The sequence below is a fragment of the Rhagoletis pomonella genome, unplaced genomic scaffold (genome assembly GCF_013731165.1).
Source record: "Rhagoletis pomonella isolate Grant_MI unplaced genomic scaffold, Rhpom_1.0 Rhpom_scaffold_00007, whole genome shotgun sequence".
Taxonomy (NCBI): Eukaryota; Metazoa; Arthropoda; class Insecta; order Diptera; family Tephritidae; genus Rhagoletis; species Rhagoletis pomonella.
The window spans coordinates 18,260,796-18,275,268 of record NW_023458561.1 but is presented as its reverse complement, the minus strand read 5'-3'; the positions used below and the strand labels follow the sequence as shown (position 1 = coordinate 18,275,268).

Here is a 14,473-nt window from a genome sequence, read left to right as displayed (position 1 = left end):
ACTAAAACCATGTACATTACTACATTTCATTTGACACCTACCTCCTTTTTGAAAATCGAACGAACGATATAGATTTTATGACTTGGTGTTAAATATTTAACGCAAACATCTGCGGAAGCGATTATTTGAATGTGATTTTCTAACCTGTGGCAACCCTTTTAATAGAACTAAAACTATGTTGCAGACCCAAAGGACAAGCCTTTAATTCGACTGCTATTTTCTTTAAATTGAACGATACAGATTTTAGGACTTGGTGTTAAATATTTAACGCAAACATCTCCGAACTCGACTAAGAAAAAAATTTTGCGAAATTCGAAAAAATTCGAATTAAATCGAATTTGCACCACCGAATTTCGAATCGAATAATCGAATGGTTGGGCAATGTTCGAAATTCGAAAAAAATCGAATTTCAACCCCCCACTACCCATCGTTTACTACAATCGTTTACTTGTCAGCTCTTCTCGTACTGCTGCTGGGCTGTTCGTTTTTTCGAAGCCAAAGCAAAAGCATGAATATTGCTTTTGCAGCAAGACAACTTCAGAAGCACAGCATCAGCATATTTTCGTTGCTTTTGCTAATACTGCTTAAGCATTTCAAACCCTCAAAATAACTCTCAAAAGTGCGCCATTTAATTCTGACAACGTATTCATAAAGCACTCGTAGTACTCTACCAGGATGAAATTATAAGGGTATTATTCTCCTAAACCAATCGCGTATAATCTCATAAGATGCTTGTAGGGTCTTATGAGAAGAAAATTGTTAGTTGGGATGTTTCGGGCCCGAGCGAAGTCGATTAGCGTCAGTCCCTGGCATTGAAGTCGCCAAGCGCGATTTTTTTATCGGAGTGCTATGGAGTATAGTTACGGTGACCATCCGTCCTGTATTATACGGGGCAGTCCTCTTCTCTCGTCAGTTGTCCTGGTAATTTATTTATTTCATACGGGACGCCAAATGTTCTGTATTTCTTTTTATGCCAGTTATTTGTCCCGTATTCGGTATTTTGGCGCCTTAACAGCTCATAAGAATGACATGCCTATGAACCAGTTCTTATTTTTAAATCTAGACGCTTGTGATTCGAATCGAGGAGCACATATATAGATGGTTATTTGTGGGTATGAATAGAAATTATATGTACGTTAATGATTGTTGTTCCAATTTATAAAAGAAATTTGATTAATATTAAGCTTTACAAAGGGGGTTTTCTTAACGCATTTCACGTGTGGAGCAAAGCATACTGAATAGGTAGCAGTAGTCGAGCAGCTCATTTTACTTTCGTCGCGAATTTCGTCTTTAAATTGTAATTTTTGTTTAAATTTTACTCTAAAATTTAAAATTTTGCTTACGTATATGGATACCAAAACCATCAAGAAAATGTACGCAGCTTGCGGTTTTTTCTCGGGTACTACTACCGCTCCAATGTGCCGTGGGGTTAAGACAATTTTAAAATTTTGTGGAAGGAGAGTATGTTCATTAGGCGAAACTATGGCAGCAAAATGTTTGCACATTGCACGAAGGATTGTATCTGCGACATGAGAAACTCGAAATAAGAAGGCTACTATGAGAATGTTGTAAAAGTAAAGAAGTTCTCAAATATGGAAGGGAAGTGGAACCCTTCGAAGGTACGCTTTGAAATTCAGCTCGTTCCGGATGATATTCACTGCATTGTGCTTGGCAGAAATCCGAGTCTGAAAATAATCCGTTGAATACCAAAAAGTACTCGTATATTTTCCCTGCCTGTTTATAACAAATTTTACGGGGTAAAAATCCCGAGCACAAAGTACAAAGTTATGAAAAAATATTCTACAAATGTGTGATGTTGCAACTGAATATTTATGTGCTGCGTTCACAAAAGATCAACAAATTAATGCTAAATTAAGATGCTGTTTCAGGGCTAATAACTTTAGGATCATTTAAAAAGATTATTAAATACTCTAGCTTTTGTGGAAAAAATTGGCAAAATTATTTTTTGTCCCGTATTCGGCTGCCATAAATATGGTCACCGTAGGTATAGTCGTTGTTCTGGGTATGCAATTACAGTTGCAGGGCGTTGGCGCAATCCGTGTAGAGCCTTGGGTCACGGCAGACAGAGAGGAAGCTTCGGTTTAAGGGCTCACTGAAGTCGGCAGTGTTCACCCTCTTCAAAATATTTTCAAGCTAAGACCTTCTTAATAACTTTCGTCTGGCATGATATTCCATTAAACTGATAAATTGGTTTGAATCTTATTTTTTGAAAACAAGGCAACCCTCCAAATATAGTTCAGAAATAAAGCCTTATCAAACCCATTTCGGCTGATACCAATATTTTAATAATTTATTAAACGTATTAAATAATTTGAATTTAACTTTTAAACGGGTGGTAACTCTCTTTAAACTACTCAAAAATACTCTTAGTGTTAAAACTAAAAATTTCTTAACACTCTTTTATTTGCCATATTTTAATATTTCATTGTGTATAAGTGAACTGAATTCGCCTTTTCAAACAGGTGGCAACCCTGTTCAAAATATTAACAAACTTTTAGCTTCTTAAAGTCTTTTCGTCTGGCGCCCATATGGGTATATTTATTTCTATTACCTAATTCCCTTAATTGAAATTTAATTGAATTTTTTAAACAGGTGGCACCCCTCTTACAGTGAAGTTAAGAAGCACTGCTCTTTAAAGCCATTTCGATCGATATTAATTTTGTAATAATTGGTTTAACTTTTTAAATATTTTAAACGTCGTTTTTTAAAAGGTGGCGACTTGTCTCGAAAAAGTAAAACCTTATTGGACATTTACAGCCCGAGCCCTTTAATTTGACACATGACCTTTGAAAATCGAGCGAAAGGTGCGGATCTGATGGCATTGGTAATAAAATAATTTAAGTATAATTGTTTAACAGGTGGCAACTCTTCAAAAAAGTAAAGCCTCGATGCAAATCTTCAGCCCAAGCCCTTTAATTTGACACCCCATTTCTGAAAAATCGAATGAACGGTGCGGATCTGGTGGTAATTATTTTTAAACAATTTGAGTTTTATTGTTTAATAGGTGGCAGCTCTTTTCGAAAAAATAAAACCTTATTGCAAATCTACAGCCCAAGCCCTTTAATTTGACACCTCATTTTTGTAAATCCGACGAACGGAGCAGATCTGATGACCTGGACAATAAATTCCCTTGCCTATTATATATATACATACATAGATACGAGTAGAAGTCTATGCCAGGTTATTCAGGTGATGAAAGGTTTTCAGTGGTTATCTGAGCAGAGCGTTGAAAACCCGAAAACAGCTGGACGCCTGAAAAATTTGTAGTGGGGTTCTACTCTATGACTTGAGACATTTTCGTGTGTGCCAATGTTTTAAAGAATGACGTTTAAACGTTAATATTGATTGCGGTGGGAAAATAACAGGTTACTTCAAATTGCACGTGAAAGTAAAAATATTCGCTGCCGTTTGTCTATATGTTCGTATACAAATTATAGCTAAGTGATACATGTGAAAGTAAATACATACATATGAACATGCGTAAATAGGCATTCACATGGGCGTAGCTAGAACTAAAATTAGGGGGGACGGGGGGAGGGCCTTCTCTACAAAAAAAATTTCAAAACCAGTAACTTAATAAAAAGTTATTGTAACCAATAGAGGTATGTTGTACAAAAATACATAAACATCGTAAACTTTTTACTGCGCATGTTTATTCTAAGAGGATGAAGCATCGAAAGCCTAACCCCATCAGTGTGAGACTTTAACCCAAACCGTCATGTACCGTTCCCCTCCCGGCACCACCGTCAAGAAATTCGGCGGGATTATAACACTGTGTGACTGCTAAAGTATAGATCTATTGAAGCACAAAAATGTGCAGAATTTTGAATACACCTCACGATCTGTACTTAAGGTCTAAAAACGCGCATTTCTTAGGTTGAGCCTTATAATTGTTCGTAACTTAATTTCGGTTTATCCGATGAAAAATATTTACAGTGCGTACACGGTAACTGCAACCCCCAATACGTGCAATTCCTTGATTAATGCAAGTCTCTAAAGCAAAACATTGTAACCGTTATAAAAGAAACTTCAAACAATTTAATCTCAATACCAACAACAAAGCCCAAAATAGTACGCAAGCCGTTTCTCTTCTGTGCAAACTGACGCCTATTTGGAAATGCCAAGTGAAGCCAAGTCCTTATCCACTTGGACTTACCATCGCAGTGGGCCTTGCTCTTCCACCATCGCGACCCGCGTTGAATACTTTTAGAACAGACGTAACCCTTCTTTGTAACAGACGTAGCAGACGAAAGTGTGTCACCTTGTCTGAAACTTCGACTGGTATCAAACGGCCCTCCTCAATTCTGACGGAGCTGGTGGTATTGCTCAACGTCATTAATTACTTTACACAGCCCTATAAGTTTCGCATTGATACGAAATTGAGACATCACGATATAAAGACAACTTATTTTCGTGCTGTCGAAAGTGGCTTTGAAATCGGCAAACAGAAGGCATGTGTCGATCCTTTTCTCATGGATCTTTTCCAAGTTTTGACGTATTGCGAATACGATATCAATGGTGGATTTGGCAGATCCGAAGCCACACTGGTAAGGTGCAATCAGTTCGTTTACGGAGGGCTTCAGTCTTTCACTATCTCGCTTTCACATGGGGGGTCGCCTCTCTTGTGGATTGGGCACAGCGTACTTGAATTCCAGTCGTCCGGCATGCACCTTATTAGCTCCTTGCTATCATAATTGAATAGCTCGGCTGACAGGCCTTCAGCTCCAGCAACTTTATTATTTTTCATCAAAATAATCGCTATTCGAACCTCGTCATAGTCAGACGCTGGGACATCGAATTCATCCGTCATCGACTGGGGGCTCGGGTTCGTCTTCTAAACTTCTTTCAGTGCTGCTGCTATTCAAAAGAGTGGAAGTGTTCCCTCTATAATTTGATTCAAATTTATAAAATTTAAGGTTTCTTGCTCGACGGTCGAATTTTTTCTGTTTTCTATAAATTCAAATATTTACGTCCAACGCGACGTTAACATTTTTGTTCTTATTTTTTAATTTGCACCTGTGTCCACCGTTGCCGTTTCGCTTAGATTTGCGCTGTTTAAATATTAATTTTTCTTCGTTTTGCTTAATTTTTTCAACAATTTCTAGCAAATGAAGTAACAACAAAAAATTAAAATTAAATTAAAATGAACTATATGGAAGTTTAAATGCACACTGAAGTCTCTTATGATCTAGTGAACTAAAGACACGTTAAGGACGATGATTTCCTTCCGACCGCTTCACACCTGAAACATAACAAAATTTGATGATTTCCATTTTTACTTGAGTGCACTTCCCATAGTGCAAAAAATCTTTTTGTGTAAAAAAAGGTGCCAACTCGATTATTCCCTTTTAAAAAAATATAACAAATTCAGCCCAAACTAAAGGTCTAAAGATTGATTCCTGGTCCCAGCAACATGGACGGTTTTGCAGGCAATGGCAAATTACTGTATGTAATTCTGGCATGATTGAAAATGCTGCTATATATTTTTTTGACAAACATATGCTCTTTCGCTTATGATTGTCATTGTGCCATGATTTTTTCCCCATTTTTGTAAAGTTCCTTACGAGACTTCCAATTGCTCTAAACTTAACTTCCATTTTGGTTTCAGATCTACAGTTTTGATGTCTTCAAACTAAAAACAAAAAAAACCAAAAAACGCATCAAGCACCAAACTCAAAAATTGTTGCGTTCTGAATTAAGAAAAGCACTAAATTTAGTGCGAAAAGCACTAAGCTGGCAACAGTGGGGTGTCATCCGAGGCATGTATTATCTTTTTCATTGGGCAGGGTTTTAACGTGGCGGGACCCAAACCCAGCGCCCGCGGAGTTTTGCTACCCAGACATAAATATCCGGACGTAGTTAGCTTCGTTTTGAACCGTAAGCACATGAATCACTTCTGGCCACTCCCAGATGAATGGCAGTCAGAAGCTTTGCAGTGTTCCTCCGCAATTTTATAAGATAAACTAACAACTTATAATCGTTGCTTTGCAGCGGAATATCTTCTCTTAAATGATATACATATGTTTGTATAAATATGAGGGCGTATTGAACATTATTTTTAATTAATGTTTTTTTGATTTGTCACACCGTGTACTAAATAAAAAATGCGTTAAGGGCCGTTAACTTATCTATTTTAAAGTATAGTTAAATAATTAGTTAAGCTTAACTACAGAAAATTCTGTGTTAAGTTTAACTAACGATTTACCCATAATTTTAAATATATATATTAACCGCCCCTAATATGATATTTTTATTATAGAAATTTATGTGCGCCATGTGTTCTCTGCCATGTGCAGTGATTACTTAAGAAGTAAACGTCTTGGTTGTTCACCAAACCCATCTATAGTTTTATCAACCATCTAAGATTGGTTGTCTTATACAAACTTTCGATGAACACTTAGAAGACACAAACCTTAAGATAAAGTAATAAACAATTGAACTACAAATTTATTTATTAGCTTACCGTTCAATCCATTTTCGCTCATGGTCGACTACAGCCAGGTCTTTACCCTTCATAAAAGGAAGTTCTTGGAAGTTAGCGAGAATAACTTTATAAAGAACCGGATGATCTACATATCCCCTTTTTAAATCAATTTACTAATTATTTTGTTAGCAGTGAGTGTATAATTTGTTGTATAGTATATACATAGGAAAAAACTTAAAAGTTAGGGGGGGCCGAAATTATCGAGCTAGCATTTCCTGGTACTATTTTTGAATATATAGGCAAACATTTGAAATTTAGGGGGAGGCGGGGCGGCTCGGACCCCCTGCCCCTACCTGGCTACACCCTTGGGCATCCATGCACTAATGCTGAGCTTCCTAAAGTGGGTTACGTAGAAAAGTCATCGGGGTTCCGTGAAATGAATTTTGGTATGAATAAGCACGGCAGCCCGTTTGAGTTGCCTACAGAAAGAAAAGTTCTATAAACAGCAGGACCGAGACGCAGTTATCTATTTTCAGGTATACTTATGTACTCGTAGTTGGTATGTTTGCCGTACTGAGTGCTATACATACCTACATATGAGCGTAGAGCTTGCGCTGACAGCTTGTTTTTTTTTCCTAATTGGTATTTGTTGTAGGTCGCTATAGATTTTATACAACTTTCTACAAGGAACGCGATGAATTGCCAAACGAAGTAAAAATGTCATATTGGGCACTTGGTAAATCTCCTGAAATCTGAAGCAGATTATTTTTCGGATGGTAGTAGTAATATCGGTTTGGTGTTAATAGTGAAATTCATGAAGTCGCGGAAAAGGCTATCTTAACTTTGCTTCCTTCCGTCACAACATACTCTGCCAACAGGGGTTTCAGCTTAAACTTATACGAAAAACAAATTCAGGTCGAACTTGGACGCTACACCAAAAATGCGCATACAGCTTTCAGACATTATATCGAACTATAAAGCAATAATTAATAACAAAGAAACAATTTTATTTTTCACATTAAAATTGAAAGTATGTATGCTAACTATTTCTAGTAAAAGTTTTTATTAATATTTAAATTGCACTACCTTTGATTTTTAGTAATTTGATGTGGGCTTCCATAAAACGAAAGTTGTTCAGTAAGGGTTCCATCATCTTAAAAGTTTGGGAGCCCCTGCACTAACGTACTCTAGAAAAAAATATCCTACCAATAAAACTTTTGATCAGATTCAATGAAATAAACTGGTATCCGATGAAATTTGAACCGCAAAGCTGAAGTCCGCAAATCGAATATTCTGGCTTGTATGTGCATATATAACCAACGCTCGTATCTTTTTTTGGACAAAAACTGTATATTACTGCGAAAAATCCGGTTTCGCTGTATCTCCATTTAAAAATAAATAAATGCATTTTTTAAGAGTACAGTATTTTTTGAAACAGTTTTCCAATAAGAAAAAGGAATTCCTGGTATTATGGTACCGTTGTATACCGTATACAAAATTATATGTCTAACAAAAGCCATGTATGTAAATACAAATTTCTCACTTTGTACAAAAAATAAGAAAAATTAAAACAAGTAGCGCAGCAACAATATTCTAGTTTGAGGTGTCTACCAAATACCGTTAAATTTTTTCTTTGCTGACGGCGTCACGACAAGCGGTTTTGTATGGAAGAATGTAATAACACCGTCGGCAAAAAAAAATAACCAAAAATCAACGCGAATTTGTAAAGCTCAGTTATGTAAGACTTAGATTTTACTTGACTGGAATATTGTATATCTGGCAAATGAGCAGCTCGTGTATGTAGTTACTAAAAAACTGTGACTTTATTTATTAGTCAATATACAATGTGCTTACAGACAATATTACAAATTTATAAAACAGGATAACGCAAAAAATAAAAATATATAAATATATATCATGGTTATCATAACAAATGCCTTACAAGTATATTCCAAAAAATTAAGCTTTGAAGAAGAGAAATCAAACTCTAAGGAAGAAGAATAAGCATTGAATTGACATAGCACCCTCCTTAAAGGGGTGTTCATGTCATAAACGGTTTTTGTTTCAGTTTTAAAGCTATTTAAGTCCTCTTTCATTGGATACCAAACTTGTTTAATTTGGATAAGCGTTTTGTTTGTTATCCGGAAAGTACTTTTATTTCGGAATAAAAAATATTTGGCCAAGTTTAACTCGTAAAAAAATAACTGTAATTTTCGGTCCCTTCAATATTCGCATTCGCAAAAGATCCGCATTGATTTTTGCGAATGCGAAAGCGAATGCGATTGTTAAAATTAATGCGGAAGCTCCGCGGTTGCGAATGCGAACGCGAATATTCGCAACAACCCTGGTATGTATGTACATATCACGATGCAAATATTTAAAGGTAGTTTCACGTAAACTGTGCTTGTGAAATTTTCTTTTAAATTGAAGCTACCATATTCTTTGAAGAAATTTAAAAAAAATTTTTACTTAAGGAAATATATTTCAAAAATATTTTAAATAATATAATTTTAGAATCATTGCTGCATAACATGGGACCACTTCTGGTCTACCGCTGCATAATATGGGACGACCTCGACAACTACTCCTTTTGGACCATGGCACGAGTTGCCGATACTACTCAGTACTCATGAAAAGTATCGATGTTCTGTACTCGGTACTCGTATCGTTCTATCACTATGTATGTGAGGATGATAGCAAGGCCATCTTATATAAGGTAGTGTTACAGGAACAGTTGAAATTTTCGCCCGATGTTAAACGTAGCGACCGTTGGTTCAACTTGGTGTTGTTTTGCTCTAGATTGCACCTTTTGTGGGCCTGTTGAATGAATTTATGTCTCGGTTGTATGAAAGATCAAAAAATTTGGATTTTCTGGCAAGTTGTACAACTTATCGCTACATTAATGGCCATGTTGTACAAACTCATTTAATTTGCGTTTATTTTGTACACTAAATAACCGAAAATGGATAACTCAGCCGAAATAGGTACGTGCTTTCGTTGAATTTTATAAATGTAAGCCGAAACTATGATATCGTAAAAATGAGATTTTACAATGAGACTGCTCGCAAAATTGCAATGTTTGTGGGCAAAACGTCCAACTTTCATTGCGGATTGATTTGAACCAACGTTTTCGGCTTGCATTATGTCAAAAGGATGTGTTTGTTGTAATTCATTCTGTCATTTACTACCATTATGCGTAGGTCAATTCATGAAATAATTTCATGCGTTTAAGTAGAAACTGAATGAATGAACACCATTTCATGATTTCAATTATCGCGAAATAGAGTTTATGCACTTAGTTTTTACTCAGATCGATGAAATGATTTCGTGAATTGGACTACGCATACATGTGATACTTATGCTTTTAATTTATAAGGTAATTTTATGTTTTTATACTCTTGCTACCACATGAATATATGAATTCGTGATAGGGTTGCCAGATTTTGAAACGGAGAAAGGAGTACATTTATATTTTCGATAGAAAAAAAAGCAGTATAAGACCTAAAAAAGGAGTACACATTTTTTTTTTAATTTTTTGTGCAATTCATTGTTACAAATTACCATTAATTAGGTACAAATAAACAAAGATATTTTAGAAATCTTTTTCAAAGCAACAATAAATGTTAAAAATAAATAGTTAAATGGGCTGTCTTTGCAATAAGGGCGGTCGTTAAAGAGATGGTGATCAAAGGGGGCCCATAGGGGGCCTAGGTGGTCGGGGGTGCTACGCCCACTCCCTCTTCGCTCACCACCTCTTCAATGACCGCCCTTATAGGAAATTTTCTCCAACTAAATTCTACAAAAGAACTCTTTCTGAATATATGGCCAGTTTTTTAATTTAAGCCTTATAATTAACTTAATATTTTTCTGGTTTTTATACCCGAGTGCTCTGCACCTACCTTGCTACGACCATGCCTACACCTTTTCTCTACCACACTTAACTTTGCTTACTAAGTAGTGTTTGCCACAATATGAATGGCAAAGTACAGGGCGTAAGATAAAAACTGTCGCACAGGTTTTTTGAAAAATAAAAGGGTCCTTTATAGATGTTGCGAAAAAGAGTACTTTTCTTTTTCTTTTACATTAATTTTATTAATTAGTATAATGGGAGATATTAGCCTATATTTACAGAAGATATGTAATAAAGTAACCGATGAAGACTTGCGTGCCACTTGCGCTTTTCTCCCAAACCCGGTGGTAAACCCCAATGAAGGTTAATATTTAAAAACGAATTAATAAAATTTTCGCAAAATCTATAAGGAAAAATAAAACTGTGCGACAGTTATTATTTTACACCCTGTATATGATAAAATATTAATAGCTGGAAAAAGGAGAACAAAAGAAGTACAAAACTAATAAAGGAGTACATTTCCATATTTTTTTTTTTGGGGTTACAAGGGAGTACATTGCAATAAAAAGAAGTACGTGTACTCCCAAAAGCAGTACGTCTGGCAACCCTAATTCGTGATAAGAATACAGTATATTTTGCTTAGCTGCCCATTCTTCTTTGCCCGAAACCCTTGTGCGTTTAACCGAAAAAAGCACTTAAGCGAATTTTCTTTGCTACTTGAATGAGGAAGGTATCCAAATTCCTATGAAACCAAATAATGGAGGAGCACCTACCACGTAGAAATTACTTCAAGCGAAATTTTTTCCGAATGGTATCTAATTATCTACATAACTACATAAAAAATTATAGCCGTTTGCGTTATTCTGCGAGATGAGAAAAATAAATAAAAGCTTGTCAAATTAGGGTAAATATAGGGCCAGTGCAGGTAAACGTAATACAATATTTGCACAATTTTTAAGGCAGGTATTGCTAATATGCAAGTATGTTGAATGCATCTATCGGAGCAGTTTCCTTATAAATGTTAAAAATAATGCCGCTGATGCACATTTTGGGGTAGTTATCTTAAATGTGCACTTAAGCATAAAGGCAACAAAGCAAAATATACTGTATATGAATTCGCCTTGGAAGATAGAAAGCGAGTAAGAATAAATGCCGAACAAAGGAATGTGACTTCTTTCAACTTAAATAAATGCATTTTGCAAACAAAAGTGCGTACGTTGGTGGTGTTACCGGAAAATTAATAAATAAATTATATGTATATCAGAAAACTAATAAGATGAAATTAAATTATTGTTTGATTTCTAACCAAACCTTTGTATGTAACTCAATCGCCTAATGGTTTGCCGAACCGTAAACATATGTTTACACATCAAATTTCGTGAGTAGGTACCTGGGACTCACACCTTTTTTAAGAAGTTTCACTTCTATCATATGTACGGTGTTACCAGAGTGTCCAGATTTTTTTTTTGATATTTGCGCGTAAAAATTTCTGAAATCGCCATTGGCGATTTTTGGTGATTTTTCCCTTCAAATAAATTCTTTCCAATTATAAAAATATACAAAACTTAGCTTTCCACGATAATTTTACAGAAGAGGCTAATGAACTGCGTGATAAACTTGACTTAGGAAGCATATTAAAAGACACACATTTTTAATCACCCTAATCGAAGAACTTTTGAAACGATTTCCTAGTCAATTAAATACTTTCAAAAAGCACACACACATTTTTTTAGTACGATTAGCTGCATATTTTCGGATGGCCACATGCATGGGAACTTCACTTACTCGTTTTCGCGGGAACGTAGAAAAACCGGAGTATTCCTCGTTCCCATACCACCGGAACTGCTATTGCTCTTCTGAGGAGTAGATCTCCGCATGCCATGGGTAAGGCTCCGTGAACGTGGCATGCCGCCAGACAAATTGCGCGTTTGCGTGGGCGTAACACTTTTTCCCGTGCGTTTTGCGCGCGTATTTGGTAGGCGACTTCGGCGACTATTGGGTCCGGAACCAGAACCTGAGGCACTTTCATTGCTGCTGCCAGCGCTACTATTTAAATGAGGCACACTCGATGCACGCGTTACCATAACTTTGGAATTCCGTTCAACGCAAATATTAAAAAAAAAATCTATTTTTTATTATTAAACAATATGCATTTAAATCAAAAATAATTTAAGTAGATGTATTCCTTTCAAACGTTTTACATAATGTTTACATATAAGCACATATTTGCATATTTATTAGATATTCATTTCTTCAATCAGATGGTGAAATCAGGCGCCATAATTTGTCACACACTATTTTCACTAATTTACATTCTTATAAGTAACTAGTACTTATGAATTTATGTTGGTATACTTTTAATTTAATATTATATTTCCATTCATATGTATTACAATTTGCGTTGGCGTAGGTAAAAATTTGTTCATGTCAACTTCACCAAATTACAAAGGGGTGGAATTCTTGTGACAACTCATATTAACGTTTATGCGCCTAGCTATATGCTTTACTTAAATAGTGCTAATGTGTACTAAGAACTTGCGCTCGTTTAAACAGGTCGTTGTATCTACTTCAAAACTCGATTCGAACTGGCGGCGATGTGTAGCGCGTACACTTTTTATTCGTGCACAAGTTCGTTAAAACTCTCGATTAATCGTTATATTACGGACTGTGTCCTTTTACCCTTAATGCGTTATACTTGGAGATTTATGATAATTTTTACTCACCATGAAGACTGCGGTCATTGTTTGACCATTAGTTAGCTTAGCCGGTGAGAGAAAAAATATGCCGAGTGCTGAATAAATAATCAACAAGAGAGAATAATAAATTGTGTCACACTTTCACCGATTTAACTGTTACGCTACATATGTATGTATGTACATATGTACGTATTTATGTATATTCAAGGTACACTACAAAATAAAGCGCTTTAACTGATTATGCAAATCATGATTTCCCACTATAGCTACATGCCATGATGACCATATTAAAAAAAATTTTACATATAAGTTTGGCCAAAGGATTAAGCTTTCATTTAAACAAACATTTCGGTTTGAAATACCTATGCACTTTCTTTGTAAATTTGGAGGTAGATTTTTCGAAAAAATTATCTGGATGGCGTAACCGGAGTTGGACTGATGAGGTTATTTTTTCTAGCGCGGCCGAAGGCTATCAACGCGGAAAGGAGTTTTGCGCAAAAATACCGCTGATGGCCCAACACGAGTTTAATTTTTCTTTGCGAGAATGCTAATTTTACCCCATTTTGAAATGGGCCCCGAGTGTCTCTAGAAGGGGCAGGGAGGCGAAGGATAACTTTTCTTAAAGTTTATACTGTGCTCATTCTAATGAGTTTTTGGTGAGACACCCCTTCCCCTCCGCTCCTCACCAAAAAATCATTGTGCAAATCATGATAAAAACATAACGGCGCGTATTCATAGTCCAGCCACTAAGTCGAAACTAATAAAGTTGCAACTTAAATTTAAGTACCAACTTAAAATTCACTTCTATCCATAGTCGCATTTCAGACTTCTACTAAGTAGTTTTAACTTAGTTTTACGATATTGCAAAAGGAGTGTGAAAATGTGCCGATTTTTCATTACGATATTTTGGAAAAATTTAATTTTTATTAAATAATGTCAAGTTCGATCATCCGTTTATGTAATTTTTACTTTCATATTTATGCAAAAGAATAAGGTATACGTTTCTTGTTAATTGTGTGAAATAGCCAGAACTACCGCAATGATGTGAAGTCGATGTTTATCGAAAGCATGCTGTGAAACATGCAAACACATATCTAAATGTTATGCACTAATTTGCTTTGAAAGAACAAGCTTGAAATTGACTTATTATTTGAGCATTTATATATGTAAATCATTCAAATTATAGAATTGTGATGTAGCCTTAGTCGAATTGTAATACGCATTTAATTTCATCTTCCGATTCAATGGATCGCTCTTCGTAAGTTTCAATTAGGGATAATTCAATATTATCAAAATCACGCTCTGCCAACTTAATTTTTACATATTTCGTCTTTTTTTCCTTAATTTAATAAAATAATAGTTACGACTTAATTGCGCTGCAGCCGAAACTAAATTTTAAGTTGGTACTTAGTCAGAAAAGTCGAAACTAAGGCGACTATGAGTAGCTTTAGTTGTAACCAAGGTACATTGAACAGGTAGTAT

General features: G+C 35.5%; 1 protein-coding gene across 1 annotated transcript in view; it reads right to left on the bottom strand.

The window, feature by feature from the left end:
• Nucleotides 1-12,940, bottom strand: part of LOC118742397 (kinesin-like protein KIF12) — a gene marked incomplete in the record, with an annotated part of 95,963 nt that extends 83,023 nt beyond the window's left edge. The window contains 1 exon segment of the mRNA XM_036474449.1: nucleotides 12,081-12,940. Within this exon segment, the coding sequence (XP_036330342.1) occupies nucleotides 12,081-12,379 (299 nt within the window).
• Between the last annotated feature and the right edge of the window lie 1,533 nt (nucleotides 12,941-14,473).